This window comes from Cuculus canorus, chromosome Z (assembly GCF_017976375.1).
Source record: "Cuculus canorus isolate bCucCan1 chromosome Z, bCucCan1.pri, whole genome shotgun sequence".
NCBI lineage: Eukaryota > Metazoa > Chordata > Aves > Cuculiformes > Cuculidae > Cuculus > Cuculus canorus.
Genome location: NC_071441.1, coordinates 46,266,453 through 46,282,903, shown reverse-complemented (window position 1 = coordinate 46,282,903; position 16,451 = coordinate 46,266,453). Strand labels below are relative to the sequence as shown.

The following is a 16,451-nucleotide window of genomic DNA, read 5'->3' as shown; positions in this document are numbered from 1 at the left end:
TAGATGAGCCACTCCAAGATGTCACTCTTGGTTGGCATAGCATGCTGCCGAGCAAATGTTCTTCTTTAACCTTAGGTCTGTTCTTTCTGCTTACACCTCTAACAGGTACGTGGCAACATACCAGAAGTCAAACTGTGGGCCAAGATGCCTCCCTGCATGTTTTTCTTTAATTAATGAGGAAAATGCTACCATATAATTGCTTTGGAAATATAGTCTTTGCAGAGCACTAACTCAACCTGTGCAACTCAGTGCATAGCATCCTCATCACACCATGATTCTCCAGAGACACAAGAAGCTTCTGAAGGTAGTATAATTTATCTGTGGCCTGAGTCCAGTGCACTGCTCATCATATAGCTCTCTCAAGTTTTCTCAGTGTCAGTCAGATTTCAGTCAAAGGGATTAACATCTCCAGCTGTATCACTCTTGGATTATTTCCCTTTGATCTCCTCAGGGATTCCAAAACTCACCAGCAGTTATGCTTTGTGACTTAATCTTTCCATAGGCTACTGAAAATCACAGATGTGTGCAAGAGACTATAAAGCATTAAGGAACTGTAAGAAAGTGATTAAGTTTTGATTACTATTTTATTTCCATGATTGAAGACACAATCAAGTTTTGTAATTCATCAGGTATGTATTTTAATAGCCAAGGAACTACTTAATCTGCCTACTATTATGGTGACTAAGTTTAAACCAGGGGGAGAGGGGTTCTTGATTCATTGGCAGCTATGGTTTGCTGTATGGAAAGAATTCCCCTTCTTTGGGATGGGCAGATGAAACAAGACTATTTCCTTGGTAAATTGTGGAAGCGAAGAGTGGAGAGGTAGCTGATCCATTTTATCCCCATTTTTGTTTAGGGTAAGGGAAATTAGATTTCTTGGCTTTTTCTTTCATTTCTGCACATCTTCCCCATTGTGAAGAGGGACAGGATGAAGGAAAGTTTCTGCACCTTCAGTAGGTGTAGCTGGCAGTGAAAAGGGACTGCGTGGCAGCTGTGTCAGTCTTCCCAGACACAACATACTGTCCTCTGCAAGCCAGACTGTTAATCTGAAAAAGAAACAAGAAGGCCGGGAAACCAGTTAGTTTGAAATAAGAAAGACAGGTGTAAAAAAACCAGCAGGAGTAACCATGCAAGGCAGAAGTCAGAGAGTAGCATCCCTGGTGAACATGAAGCACTAGGAGGGGCAGGAACAAGAGTAGGCATCAGAAAGTTACAACATGTCTCCCTTTGCAGTGAACAGCTCTGCTCTGCACTGGGTGGGAAGCCTCATACCTGTGCCCGCTTGCGGAAGGCCTCCTGGGCAGCCTTCTTGTTCTCACTTTTGCCCACCCATGCTGCCAAGGCAGAGGCTTGCAGGGCTCTCCCATATGAAAAGGTGAGTTTCCAAGGCTTAGGCAGAGGGGACTGATTCATGGCATTCAGGTTGACAGAAGCCTCCTCTTCACTCTGACCTCCAGACAGGAAGCAGATTCCTGAAAGAAAGAGGTTTAGAGGCTTAGAGACAGAGTGCTTTGGCCACCACAGTCCCTGACTTTTACATGCCAGAGGAGTGAGCATGTCAGATGTAGGAGCAAGGCCAGCAAGAGTGACAGTGTGAATGGATACATAGGAATGAATCAGGAATCACCAGGAACAGCAGCAGGAACAGTGCGGAGAAGAGTAGTGACAGTTGCTACAGCTACATCCTGAGGGGTGTACTTCTTGGGGCAGGAATGCCCAGCCGTCACCATGTTGGGTTTCAGCAATGTCCCTTCCAGATACACATGATGATCATTCAAGGCCTTGTAGACAGCAGCCAGAACCTGGAAACAGAAGGATTAAATACAGACCTTCACCTCAACTTGATGTGGAAAGACAGCTTATTCTTTGGGAGTGTGAGAGAATAGAATTGAACTTTGCTTTCTCATTAAATTTGTCACAGAGTTTGCAGCCCTGGAGACACAACTCCTTTTGGGATGACCAGAAAACCACTCTTCCTTTTTACTACATTTTTAAAAGCCCTGCAAATTGAAGTCCTGGAAGAGGTGATAATTTGTTTTGCTCCCAATCCACTTTACTGCAACTGAGAATGCTTGTATTAATAGTTTGAGTGGAAGTCCAAAAGCATGGATTCTGCTTTTGTGTTTGTTCTTTTCTCATGATTTGACTGTGAGAAACTTATGTTTGTGATACAGTTATGAAGTACCTTTTTGGTCAAAACTCTCTGAGATCTGTGAACACAACTCTGCATAAGATTAGCTACTGATTTTTGAAGGAGAGAAGAGGGGCAGGAATCTCTTACCTTTTCTGTGACATACTGACAGCGCTGAAGATCATGGTCTCCATCAGGCAAGATTTCTGGCTCCACAATGGGCACCAAACCATGCTAAGAAAAGAAAACCAGGGAAGTTTTGGGGAATGTGTAAGAAAAAACGTTCTAATTTTCTACTCTTAACTTTGTTGGTGTTCCTTCTTGCTGCACTGCCCTTCTTCTTCATCTTTCCCAAAACCCTCACAGAGATCTGCCTTTCCAGTTACTTAGCGTGTTGTCACAAGAAACAGTGAGAAGGGGCAACAGCATCTCAGGAAAGGTTGCTGGATGGCTGAGTACCTGCTGGCAGATGCTGGCATAGCGTGCCAGTGTGTTGGCATTCTCTTGGATAGCAAGTTGAGATGGTGTTGTATTGGTGATCTTAAGCACTGCACGCCACTTGCCAAAGTCAGCACCATCTTTCTTATACTGGGCACAGCGTTCAGCCAGCCCATCCAGCCCTGCAGACAGAAGAACAGTGCTTCACTGAGAGCAGTTGTTCAGAATATATCTCTGGAAAGCGTTATGACAGCAGCCCAAGCTACAACTTGGGTGAGTGACCCCATGGCTTTTACTGCACCAGTCATAGCTTAGGTTCCTTAGATCTCTACTTACCTTGGATGGTGGTTTCTCCATTTGTTCCTGCTAGGGGTGCTGTACCTTTATCCAGCTGTGGGGAGAAGAAAACCAGGACAGGTTAGAGAAAGATGGAGATCAGTCTTATCCTTATCATCTTACCCATGGCTAGCCTATCTCTGCAGGCTGAGTGTGAGTAAAGTATGGGGCTGAACATACTAAGGGAACAAAGAAGGGAAATGTTTGAGCAAATGAGGGAAATGTTGGAGCAAAGGGGAAGAAAAGAAGTGAGTTGGGTAAGAGAAAGGGGCAAGGTGAGAAATGGCTGCCACGTGTGACTCAAGGGTTCCATCAGATGTGGAAAGGACTGGATTCAGGTTACTGCATGGAGGTAATTTAATTGCAGTGAATGTTGAGTAGATGGGAACTGGTTCATGAAAAGTTTTTACATTAAACGTAAATGTGCCCCTGGTTAACTGTACAAAAGCAATGCAGAGAATGGCAGCAGAGATCCTTTAATGGCTTTAAAACGAAGCACAAAAGAAAGTGTTTGGCAGAGGAGACTGCAGTCCTATATATAATTATCACTGGAAACAGGGTTTGGAGTATGCTACCAGCCACCCATGTACAAGTACTCACCTTTATTCCCACCACAATGCCTTTTTCTTTGATGAGAGCTGGGAATGGCTTTCCACTGCTGTCTTTTTGATAGAGTGTCTCATGGAAGAGGATCACTCCCCCAATGTTCTGGTTGATGGAAGCATCTGAAGAGAAGAGGATCTCTCTAAAAGCCCGGCGATTCTCCTCTGTGTTCTCCACATTGATCCTCTGCAGCCTGTTCCCCATGGTACCTAGCAAGATGGATAAAGGTCAAACAGAGAGGTGTTAGGCTTGGCTGGCCTTCTGGTCCCAGTATGTAGTAACACAGACCTTCCCTTCTCAACCCATAGTTCATCAGGTTTTGTTGCTATAGATGCAGCCCCTCCTGGCTCAGTTGTTCTTGCTCAGTTAACAGTTTTAAAACGTTTTTCATTTACTCTAGTAATTTCAAAGATGAAGGAAAATTGAGAGAAAAAGTGCCGGGTACTGCAAATTGTTTGATATCCAGAACTTACCCACTGATTCATCTGCAGCTAAGATCCCCTTTCCTGAAGCCACAATCCGCTGGGCAATATCTGAAAGAGCTTTTTTCTGCTCTGGTGACAGTGCTGGAAACTGGTGAGTCATCTTGTCTGATCTATGGAAGATAATTACTGTTACAAGCTGGGAAAGACTGTATGTGCAAGCTGTGAACCACTTGGGTATTTCTATTGGAGGGCTCTTCCGTGCTTGTCTGGTCCATGTTAACTCAAGTATGTGCCCAGAAATCCATTTAAGTTCTTCTTGGCTTGGTGTGTCTGGCAAAACCAGAAGAGAGAAATGCAGGAGCCACATCCTAACACATCCTTCCAGAATCAAAGTGGGAAAGACTCTGTATTTTACACAGATTTGCTCAGAGACTAAAAGAAGGTCAGTCTGTAATAAAAACATGTACGAAGCTAACAAGTATGCTCCTGCAGACTCTTTGCAAAGCACTTGTGACGTTTTGGTACTGATTGGAAGAATGCCAGTTATCACATTGCTTACCTTTATGCGTTTCCTAACAGTGCCTCTGTCCTATGTCTGTATTGGCAGTATTTGCTACTTTGCTACTTGCCTTTCCATCCCCATCCTCCTGCCTTGCTTTGTAATTCTTTCCTCCACAAGGCTATTTGCATAACTTTTAGGCATTTCTCACTCTTGATATGGCCTAGGAGTTTGGAATTGTTCACCACACTTTTTTATCTTTTGAACTGTGACAAGAGGCTTACCAGCTGTAGATACCCAGCACCTGAAATCCAGGTTCTGTGTTGTTAATGCAAAATGCTTGATCTTCTTAACGTTTTGATTATACCGCATTAAATTACAGTTTCTCATACCATCTGAAGTCAAGTTTACTTCCCTGTGCGTATAAGCCTGTGACTGTGAAACATACTTTTTTCCCTCTGTTTATCATATGCCATAGCTAAAGCAAACCCCACAGCTTTTGTCAGCAGGTGGTACATCCATAACAGGAGTTATTAAAAACATCACAACATGTCTCCAATAACAAGTTTTCCTACAGAGGGGCAGACCTCTGGGCAGCATCTGCATTTTTTATTCCCAGACTCAGCCTTAGAGGAGAGTGAGAACATTTCATCATGTGCCAGAGATGCCCAGCAAATATGTCACCCCATATAAGCATGTATGCAGCTAAATCCTCCATCCACTTTCCCTGCACAGAGATATGTTGCCAGGTAATCCTTGTCTTGCCCTACTTGCTGAAGGGTGTAACAGGGAGAAAGGATTAGAAGTCTGGCTAAGTCATGATAGGGTAAGAGTTCTGTGCACCATTCTGAATGGTGCCAAATGTTTCTGACAACAATGCTAGCACAGTACTATGACAGCTATAAATCAATGTTTCTCATTTATAGTTGAAAGTACTTTGGTATTGGTAATGTTATTATGCAAGATTCAAATGGTGTTGTCTACCATTACAGACCAGTCAGGTGCAGTGTACGCTTTACCTTTTTGTGAATTTTTTGAGGCTAGAATTCATCCTATGCAATTTTTCAACAGAGAGTCATTCTAGATTTAGAGGGACTATGAGGGATTGTGTGATTAAAACTGTGTCAAATGAGGGAGGGTTCCCTCCTTTCCTAAGTGTTGAAACACCTCGTGGTGGTCCTACAAAAGCAGGGTTTCCTGAACTCCTGTCTGCACCACGCAGTGGTGGGAGCTCTGGGAAGTATCCTGCTACACCAGTGACTATTTAAGTTCACCTGTAATGCTCTTTATCCCTCACTTGCTTTCTGTGTCTGATATGTTTCTTAGAAACAGGAAATTGGCTTGTTGTTATGATTACTCTAATAATAGTTGTGTTGTAACCACTTCAGTCAAAACCATAGCACCATTAAACAAATTGCTGCTCAAAATTATAAGGAATCACTCCAGTAGTTAACAGCCTCTGTGGAAAGTCCTGGAAAATCGTGATCTGGCAAGAATATGATCTTGCCCAAGGTCAAAGCTAATGAGCTGCTAAATCAGTAAGGAGATTTCAGAGTTGCGGTTTGGAGGTATGCTGAAGCACAAGTAGGCATATCCAGATAATCTTTAATCCATCAAACTCAATTGTAAGATCATCAGTCACTCAAGTTATGTTATTATGGGTATATATTCTCTCCAACGATGCAATAAGCAATGAGCCTAATTGTTGTATCTTGCTTGTTTCCAGTGTTTGCATAAAGATAACAAAGAGACAGTTATCACTCAAAACCACATTGCAAAGTAAATTGCCAGAATACAGAAATACAAGGTTTTAGTTGATAATGTTGGCCCAAGTGAGTACTCTGAGAGGCTGAGACAGTACTGTGTATTTGCACAGTGATGAACTGGAGGACAATAAATTAGTTTCAATTTCCATGCAGCTATTTCACTGAGTATGAAGGATTAGGTTGAGATTTGCTAATAGGATCCCCAAAGTAAACTAAGGCCATAGTGAGTGGCTCCCAGCCACCCTGCTGAGCTACTAAGACAAATAAAATGCAGTGTATCTAATTGAAATGATGAAGATATGAGTGCAAAAGCGCAGTTGTAAAGCTAATGACAGCTCCAAAGTCCAGAATGTTCAAGGACCTTTGACTTAAAGCTTTATTTTTCTGTGATTCTTTCATGAGGAGCATAATTCTAAGGATCTTCCCTACTGGATTCAGAAAGGGTGTCTCTGCTGTGAGGTGGTCCTGTGAGTATTTAAAAGGGAGTGGAGAAGTCTCACATTTCAGTAACGCTTGATACAGCTGCCTTGTAAAGAGTAAGCTCCCAGCACATCCACAGAAACATTAAAAAGTTGATGTTATCTTACAAGTGCTGGGGAAAAATGATTGTACCCAGGCTGCCAGAGCTGCAGAGCTCATTTCATTTTTCCTAGAGCAAAGACTGTTATTTGCCTTACTACTCTACTTTATTTGTTTAATGTGACAAAATTAAACATATAGGTAGGAAAAGGTTGTTAGGAACTATGTTCTCATTAACAGTATCTAGGAGTTGTCAAATGTTTCAGAAAGATTTATTTTTCTTTACCTGTTGTGGGCTAGAATCATGGTGTCATAAGCTCAAGTGATTTCACAATTATTTGACATTATATGAATACAATATATTCTCTTCATGGTAACTGCTTGCATAACATTTTGAAAAAAGTGAAAGAAAAAAACCCAAAACAATTATGCTGCATGGAATGCACAAAAATACCCCCCAGCTTTATGTCTACCTTGAGTGTTTCTCAAGCTTCAGCACTTCCTTAAGGAAATAAAGTTCTGTGTTTAGTCCCTAGCCTCTGACTAGCAGGAGGTGGGGGTGGAGTAATACGGGACTATAGCTGTAAGAGCAATTACTGTACTGCTGAAGTCTGAAGTTCTTCTCAGCTGCCATAATGCAGGACTGCAGGGCAAATACCTTCATGGATGTCAGCACAAGCACTGCATCCTGTTTAATATTAATAGTGAGAACCAAAGGGCAGAGGCAAAATGAACAGCTGAAGGAACTGACTGTTCTGTTGCACTTGAAAGCATCTTAGAAACATTAATATTTCATTGGTGTCTTTTCCTTTGAACCACCGCAAGTGACTGGCATCTTCTAATCTTACAAAAAAAAAAAACCAAAAAACTACATCTGAGTCCTGATCTGCAGAAAGGAAAAGACTGAATTAGAATCTGTAAGTCTTGCTCCTGGGTCCCTTCATTGCCTTCTTTTATAAAATTGGTTCCAAAAATGCAGGACCAAACTCTCAAAATAGGGTTTGTATACTCTGTGTGTCGCTTTCCCTGTTCAGTTACTAGTAAACACAGCCCTTCAACATAATCAGAGTCAGTAATACAAACCGCATGTACATGTCACTGCATCATGCAAACAAGATTCTGCTTCCAAAGACCAGGGCTTGAAGAATATGACCTTGTATATATAAATAGATAAATACAGTTGAAAGGGAGAATGAAAATTATTTAAAAATTTAGCCTGTCACACATAGGCACTGGCTGGATTTACTCCATTTGTAGTTGTATGCTTAGGAAAGACAGACACATAATGAAATATGCACCTTATATTCTCATTACACTGGATGAATCTAGCTATTGGCCTTACTTATCTATGGAGCTCCATTAAAAATCTATTTGATATGTTTCCGTATGCTTGATTGCTGGGCAGCCATCCAAAGGAGCCTGAATGGGGGATGGGAAGAGACCAATAGGAGCACTATGAAATTTGTGCTAGGACAAATGCCCAGCCACTGCAGTGATGCCACCCGGGCTAGTGGGACCAGGGAACAGCTCTTTGGAGAAGGCCCAGAGCCCCGTCAGGCAGCAGGCTGAACAGGGAACAGCAACAAGGGCCAGCAGCACCCTGTGTGAGCACGAGTCTGGCCCAAAAAGCCAGGGGAGAACAAGGATTATCCCCCTCTGCTCAGCACTCTTGAGATTACATCTGGTTACTGCATCCAGTGTTTGGTCCCTGCAGTACTAGAAAGATACTAACAAACTGGAGTGAGTTGAGCAGATGACACCAAGAAGGCTAGGGGCGGAAGCAATTTGTACTGCTAGAAGGCTGCAGGGCTGGGTCTAGTTCAGCCTCGAGCAGAGATGGCTTCAGCAGCATCTCTCAGCAACTGCCAATCCCTACAGAATGGTGACTGAAGAGGCAGAATTAGGCTCTTCACAGCGACACGTAACAGGAGAATGAAAGACAATAGGCATTAGCTGAAACTAGAGAGATTCAGACTGGATGCAAAGAATTATTTTTCACTATTGGGACAACCAAGCAGGGGAACAGGTTGACAGAGAGGCTCTGGAGTCTCCATCCTTGGAGACTCTCAAGACCCACCAGAATAAACCTATGAGCAGCCTGGTTGTCAGTTGTGTCTAGCCCTACTTTGAGCAGGAGGCTGGACTGCAGACCTCCTAGTGTGCCTTTCAGTCTGAATTATACTGTGACTCAGTGTGAGAACTTGCTTTAGGGAGCTGAAGTGTCAGCAGTGTCCAGTGTATGTATAATTGAGCTCTGAGGGAAGAGGAGGATGTTTCTCCCTATGTCTTTGCAGTGGGAGTGAAGATTTTAGTATAGCATAATATTTTGATTTCTGAGTTCTGAAAAGAGAGTAAAATGAATGGGGGGAAATAAGATATTCAGACTCTGTCACCTAGAAAAGCAGCAGATATTTTTGATTGACATATTGATTTCACCATCTTGATAGGCCTTTTGGCACATGTATGATTGCTTGGTTGGGTTTTGCTGTCTCTTGCGGGGGTGGGAACAAGGGGTTTTCATCTTCATGCTTTCAGGACTTTGCTTCAACGTCCTATCTCAGCTGGATAGGACTATGTGAGATCTGCAGTTCCCTGTCCCAATTTCCACATTAGCCTCAGAGCTGAGGGTTTCAGGTAGGCTAAATAGTTTTGGGTGCCAGGGAGATGGGATACTTTTAAGCTGTACTATGCTTAAAAGGTTACAGGTTAATGCAAGAGCAGTTTTCAGTTTTCATGTGCTACAGCCTACCTTACATGCCCTTGCTGAAGAATCTTATCCTCTGCACTAATACTTCAGAAGAAGATGTGCAATGAACACACATAATTATGCTTCTATCAGCATTGGCATTTGTCAGGACCAGATGCATTCTCTAGTCGTTCTCTTTTCTCCTTGCAGAACATAAATTTAAATAAATGACAAGCATAAACAAACACATACAAAACAAAGCAGTAGAGAGCAATGTAGATATGTTATTGCTTTAAGCTCCTTAGAGTAAGGCTTCAATTATTCCAGGAGTTCTCAGTGACTAAGCTAAGTTAGAAAGCCAGTGTTAGCAGCAAATGGGTCACATTGGAAGATCATGGCAGAATCACTGAATGCTTATTTCTTGCAAGCTATTCCTGGAACAAAAAAATATAAGCAAACCCAAAAAACAACTCCCCAAGTCCACTTTAGATAAACACGTTGTGTCTCAGTTGCTGATATACATACCATGTTTACAGTCCAGAAATGCAGTTATTATACTTACTTGTTTGTGGACAAGCCTCTGCTGCTACAAGTGTCTGGTGAGGTTGTTGCAAGCGAAGAGACCTGATCCTTCTAATCACTTACTTTTATAAAATTCTTGACAGTTTTTTTTTTTTCTCCACTCCCCATTGGCCCTCCTCCTCAGCCTGGTTGAGGTCTGTCATTGGCTGTCAGAATACAACCACACACAACCAATGGGACTTAGTCTCACTCCTGGTGATCCTCCCCTTTTGTGCCTGTCCACCCTGCCCGGGAATATATAAGACCGTTCATGATGTGGTGAAACTGAAGTGTTTTCCAGTTATTTCAAATTATTCCTGCTCTTTCTAGAATAGCCTGAAGAGAACCACAAGAGGAAACATGAAAATTGTTTACAGGGGTCTTGGACATTAATTTTAGTTTAGGGTTAGATTCTCTGGAAATGTATACTTTGGAAACTACATATTGCAGGAAAGAAGAGTGAAGAACAAAATGCAGAAACAGTGCAACAGATCCTTAGTTGATATGAGTTACACTTCCTAGGTGTTACAATGATTTTCCTCACTTGAAGATTTAGCAGAAAAACATATTTTCCTTTTCTAATTAGTACAAGGAAAGGTACAAAAGGAAAGTACAAAATACAGTGCTACAGTATCAGGGTTAATGAAACTGCAAGTTCTGATTTCCTTTAATGCAGTGTATGTGTCAGAATGACGGTTATCAGAACTATGACTACATTAAAGTGCACAAATTCAAGCCAAATTTTCTACCAAAATTCCAGTGAAACACCTACCCATGTTACAATAACATACAAACTACTCAGTTACTTAGCACAATTTCTAGTGAAAAATGCAAATGCTCTACAACTGCTATAGTAGCATTCCAGTTTATATTAAAACGCACTACAGCTATTCACCAAATCCAGACAGGAAGGCTTGATTTCCCAGCCCCCACATATCAGGTCAGTTCTCCTAGAGGGAAGCACAGCACAGGGGTTGTTAAACAAACATCATAGCCTCTGCAACAACACATTCTGCGACCTTGGACATTAGTATGTCTTTACCACAAAGAACAAGTGTTTGCCTGAAGAGTGACGTAGTTTCTCCATTTGTTTGGCTCATGCAGTGATACCTTTAGCCTTTATGTGGACTGTGAGAGACATCTGATTTCTCCTCTCATTGAGCAACACTGTTTTCATTAGGGCACTTCCTCCTTGACCCTGTCTCTTCTACAGCATGCCAAAGTCAGTGCCTCTAGGAAACCTCAACAGCTCACATGCTTCCAGCAGTAGTGCTCTGTGACAGCAGAGAAACCTGTGAAAAAGCTGAGAATACAGTCTAATTTAAGGCCTTTTGGTTTTGTTGTTTTGTTTTCTTTAATGTTCTCCTTCCCAATCCATACTTTTCGGCATCTAACATGGGCATTAAGCCTTCCCTGTTTTACAATGTTTGCCTTATATTCCATTTTTCCCATCATAATAGAAAGATGAACCCCATGTTGTATTAAAATTTATCCACCACAAACAGAGACATCTAGTATGGATTAAAAATATTTATAATGAAATAAGACCTTCTAGAGACCAAGAAGGTGTCATACCGATGGTCTTCTTGAGGGCCATAAAGTCCGAGTCCCATCATTTTTGGTTTGGTTAGAAGGTGTCATGGGTAGGAAAGTCCTTGGAAGTGTTTCTTTCCCAGTGATATCTTCGTATCAGAAGATAAACTACTAGAGAAAAGCTGGGGAAGTCTTTTTCAATAAAAATAGCATCTGACATTTAGCAACCTCTTTAGGTAATCCCCTGCAGCCCATCTTGCATTCATGACTCTTTCAGAAGTATATGCATATATATATTTCCAGGTGGGTAATGGCTAGTGTGTGCTTTTCTAGTCCTTCTGAGCCAACACCCAGCACTTCAGGCACTAGTATTACAGATCCTAGCAGAGATTCTGAAGACTGAGGAGAAAAGGTGAATGGACATGATGGTTAATGTTTTTGCTTAGTTTAGGAATAGGAGCCTTTTCAGGCAGGAATGCAGAATGAACAATCACACCAGATAATGTCACTGTTCAGTACTATTACCATGCAGAACCATGACATTGACCATGCTGTGCAGAAGACACTGGAGAAAAGTACATGCTTTCATCATCACAGCTATATAAGTATAGTTTGGGGATATTTATACCCCTAAAAATTAGGTTATAGTGGTATTATGTATCTGTAAATAGTAAGAGCAATAAACTTGCATCATGCAGGGAATGCAATGTACTTGCATTCAACCAAGAAACTAATTAGCCCCATGAAAAATACCAAATCATTGCCTGTGCTAATTATTCTATGGCAAAATTGGTGTATTATCCAAGTCATAAACCTGTTCAGAGTCAGGTACGTTCAGAGGAATAAGGACATAGGTCAGGAGTTAGATTTGGGGACTTAAGCAAAACAGGAGGCAAAGAGAGGCAGAGATCATGCAGATGAACGTTAAGGGGAACAGAAAACAACATTGTGACACAGTGGCTCAGTAATGGCATGAAGCAGATGTCCGTTTGTAGCATCTACTTTGTGTTGCCACTCATGTCTGTGGCATGTGGGGTTTGTGTTCTCCATGCAGACAGGGCTTAATGTAGGAGTTCAGTTCCTGAGGAAGCACCACATCTTCTCTGCGTCTCTAGGGTTCCTCATCACCCTTTGCATCTGGCATGGGAAGAGGGAAGTACTGTAAAGATCCCAGGCTAAGGACAGGACAGGCAGAATGGGAAGGGAGGGCAGTTTAGCTTAAGAACAAGTACTCTCAGTAACTGGTATTCTTAAAAGTAATTTTACAGACTATTGCAATGATTGGTTTTACACTGTTTTGGTGAAAAGTCTTTTAATAAAGGAAAGATTACTATTTTTTAAAAGTTTTGAGTGTGTGAGAACTGGTTACTTAAATCAATTACTTAAATGAATTACTTGGATCAAAATTAAAGACAGAAGAACCAGTGGAAATCCTGTGGTTGGTGTATACTACAGGCCACTCAATCAAGGAGACACAATCTATGAAGTCTTCTTCCTCCATCTACAGGAAGCTTCATGCTCACAAGCTCTCATCCTACTTGGGGACTTCAACCACCCAGACAGATGCTGGAGAAGTAGCACAGCAAGCTGTAGGCAATCTAGGAGACTCCTGGAGTGCATTGAGGATAATTTCCTAGTCCAGCTGATAGAGACCCCCACCCAAGGGGATGCAATACTGGACCTTACGGTCACTAATACAGGTGAACTCATCAGTCATGTTAGGATTGGAGGCAGCCTGATCATGCACTGGTGGAGTTCAAGGTCCAGATGGATATGGGACAGGTGAGGAGTATAGTCAGGACACTAAATTTCAGGAAAGCAGATTTCCAGCTCTTTCATGACCCTCTGGGACGTGGTCCTCCAAGACAAGGGAGCAGAACAGAGCTGGAAAATATTTAAGGAACCTTTCCATAAAGCGCAAGAGCACTCAGTCCCCAGAAGTAGAAAATCAGGCAGGGAAGGGAAGAAATCAGCATGGCTGAGTCGAGACCTGCTGGTTAAACTGAAAAAGAAGAAGGAGCTGCACAGGCTGTGCAAGCAGGGACAGGGAACATGGGAGGTGTACAGGGACACTGCTCAGTTGTGCAGGGATGAAGTCAGGAAGGCCAAGGCACAGATGGAGCTGAACTTGGCAAGGGAAGGGAAGACTGACAAAAAAGGCTTTTACAGGTACGTCAATCAAAAGAGGAGGATCAAAGAGAACGTACCCCCACTGATGGTTGGAAATGATAATCACGTATCAACAGATGAGGAGAAGGCTGAGGTCCTTAAAAACTTTTTTTTTGCCTCAGTCTTCATTGATAACTGCTCTCCTCATGGGACAGCAAGATGGTGACCAGGGGGGTAGTCCCCCTCCCACAGTAGACGAGGATCAGGTTGGTGACTACCTGAGGAATTAATGGCAGCCAGCATGGCTTCACCAGGGGCAGATCCTGTATGACCAACTTAGTGACTTTCTATGATGCGGTAATGGCAGAAGTGGGCATGGGTGAACTGACGGATGTGATCTATCTAGACTTCTGTAAAGCCTTTTACATGGTCCCCCACAACGTTCTTCTTTCTAAATTGGAGAGAGATGGATTTGATGGGTGGACGGTATGGTGGATAAGAGAGAAGTTGGATGGTTGTATTCAAAGAGTAGTGGTCAATGGCTCAAAGTCCAGATGGACATCTGCGATGAGTGGTGTCCCTCAGGGGTCCATGCTGGGACTGGTGCTGTTTAATAGCTGTATCAATGACATTGACAGCAAGATCGAATGCACCCTCAGAAAGTTTGCAGATGACACCAAGCTGAGTGGTGCAGTTGCCACACCAGAAGGATGGGATATCACCCAGAGGGACCTGGACAGACTGGAGAAGTGGGCCTGTGAGAACCTCATGAGGTTCAACAAGGCCAAGTGCAAGGTCCTGCACCTGGGTCGGGGCAATCCCCGTTTTCAGTACACGATGAGGGATGATGTGCTTGAGAGCAGCCCTGCAGAGAAGGACTTGGGGGTTCTGGTTGATGAGAAGCTTGACATGAGCCAGCAATGTGCACTCACAGCCCAGAAGGCCAACTGTATCCTGGGCTGCATGATCCTGCCCCTCTATTCCTCTCTTGTGAGACCTCATCTGGAATACTGTGTCCAGTTCTGGAATCCTTAACATAAGAAGGATACGGAGCTGTTGGAACAGGTCCAGAGGAGGACTACAAAGATGATCGGAGGGCTGGAGCACCTTCTATACGACAGGCTGAGAGAGTCAGGTTTGTTCAGCCTGGAGAGGAGAAGGCTCAGAGGAGATCTTGTAATGACAGTCCAGTACCTGAACGGGGCCTACAGGAAGGCTGGAGAGGGACTATTCATAAAGGTTTATGGGGGATAGGACGAGGGGCAACGGGTATAAACTGGAGAGGGGCAGATTTAGGCTAGACTTTAGGAAGAATTCCTTCACCATGAGAGTGGTGAGACACTGGCACAGGCTGCCCATGGAAGTCGTGGATGCCCCATTCCTGCAGGTGTTCAAGGCCAGGCTGGATGGGGCCTTGGGCAGCCTGGTCTAGTGGGGTGCCCCTGCCCATGGCAAGGGGGTTGGAACTAGATGATCTATAAAGTCCCTTCCAACCCAAACTATTCTATGATTCTATGGTTCTATGAAATAAGGATCTAACTAATTAAAGTGATGAAGTATTTCTGCATCAATTATGGCTTTTTTATCTGTTAATGAGGAGGCTGATGTAAACGGTCTTGCAATATAAAAATCTTTATAGCTCACTCAAATCTCTGAAACATCACTGCAAACAATATGCATTAGTAGTAAGAGAGCTTAAACATTCCTTGTGTCTTCTAGATAGAAAAATAGTGGTCAGCTAAAAAAGATGGATAATGTTAAAACACAAGCATCTAGCATTTTCTGTCACAAATATGGCACAACAGAAGTGAATTTTATATTAGAATGACTTGGAGATTTTGCTGATGTTCACTTTTCCATCTTAGGTTACCATACAAAAGTTGACAGAAGTATACATTTAAAAATTTTAAAGACACTAAAAGCTGTCTTTACTATTCGCTTGAGTTATTATTTAGGTCTTAATTTGTTGTTTTGCTTTCTTGAGTTTGACAATCCAAGTACTGTAATTTCACAGAAGTTAATATTATTGCTGTCTTTGTTATATCCAACCTTGCTGTGAAACGATCTGTCTGTTCTGTATTAAAGTTTTGAGTGAAAACTGCTGCTAGATGAAGTACTTTAAAACCAATGGAAAGCTTGGTTTAGAGACAGTGGGTACAAATTCTAGAATTGTTCATGTTTCGTCAGGTTGATGATTTTTTTTTCTGTGTGTTTCTAGCAGCATCATTCTGATACTGATTTTGGCTCTAGTTACTAATTAATTATGCTAGCCATATTACCTAGATTTTAAATGCAAATAATAAGTAAACATGAAGAGGGTCAAACTGTAGCACATCTGAGAAAGAAAGATGAAAAAGAAAGAAATGTGTGAAGTAATGTCAAAGATTACAGTCACCAAAAGAAAACTGAAAAAGTTAAAGCTTCCTTCTGCATGTCAATATACCGAGTACTAATTAATCTTATCAGCACTTCTTCATGTGGTCAAGCTTGTAAAAGGGTTTGAAATGGAATGGAAAATTACACTGGAAGTTGGGAGAGTGTCTGACTATAACACATATCCACATGAAAAACATTTGGCTCTTTGTACTCCAGGGGAGTGCTGTCTGCAGGATGGGGTTGAAGTCTAATCAGAACAGACTTGAGCTGAGTAGAACCTGTCTCCTCCTCTCCTCTCCACGCTGTGCTGGATGTTCTTCCTGTTTTTTGTGCTCAGCAGTCTTGCTTAACTGTGTCAAAGTCCAGCTTGTTCATCCCTATCTAATCAGAGGTACTGTTTATTAAGCGGTTTGTTTTCCGCATTCACCTACAGCCCTCACCCCAACACAGAGAGTCTGCCCTTTAACCC

General features: G+C 42.4%; 1 protein-coding gene across 1 annotated transcript; it reads right to left on the bottom strand.

Moving 5' to 3' along the window:
* Positions 1-565: 565 nt before the first annotated feature.
* On the bottom strand, positions 566-10,120 carry ALDOB (aldolase, fructose-bisphosphate B). Its single transcript, XM_009568222.2, has 9 exons — positions 9,966-10,120; positions 3,982-4,103; positions 3,506-3,717; positions 2,906-2,960; positions 2,591-2,751; positions 2,282-2,365; positions 1,628-1,802; positions 1,273-1,472; positions 566-1,046 (listed from the first exon to the last, which is right to left on the bottom strand). The coding sequence occupies exons 2-9, from the start codon at positions 4,091-4,093 to the stop codon at positions 951-953; spliced, it is 1,095 nt and encodes a 364-aa protein (XP_009566517.2). The 5' UTR covers positions 4,094-4,103; positions 9,966-10,120; the 3' UTR covers positions 566-950.
* Positions 10,121-16,451: the final 6,331 nt, after the last annotated feature.

What these genes read in the sequence shown, in the direction of transcription:
- ALDOB (XM_009568222.2), bottom strand. Translation starts at nt 4,093, where the DNA reads ATGACTCACCAGTTTCCAGCACTGTCACCAGAGCAGAAAAAAGCTCTT. An exon ending in ATGCCAGCATCTGCCAGCAG is followed by an intron (nt 2,366 to 2,590) that starts GTACTCAGCCAT and finishes TTCTTTTCTTAG; the next exon opens with CATGGTTTGGTGCCCATTGT. An exon ending in CCTTCCGCAAGCGGGCACAG is followed by an intron (nt 1,047 to 1,272) that starts GTATGAGGCTTC and finishes TTTCTTTTTCAG; the next exon opens with ATTAACAGTCTGGCTTGCAG.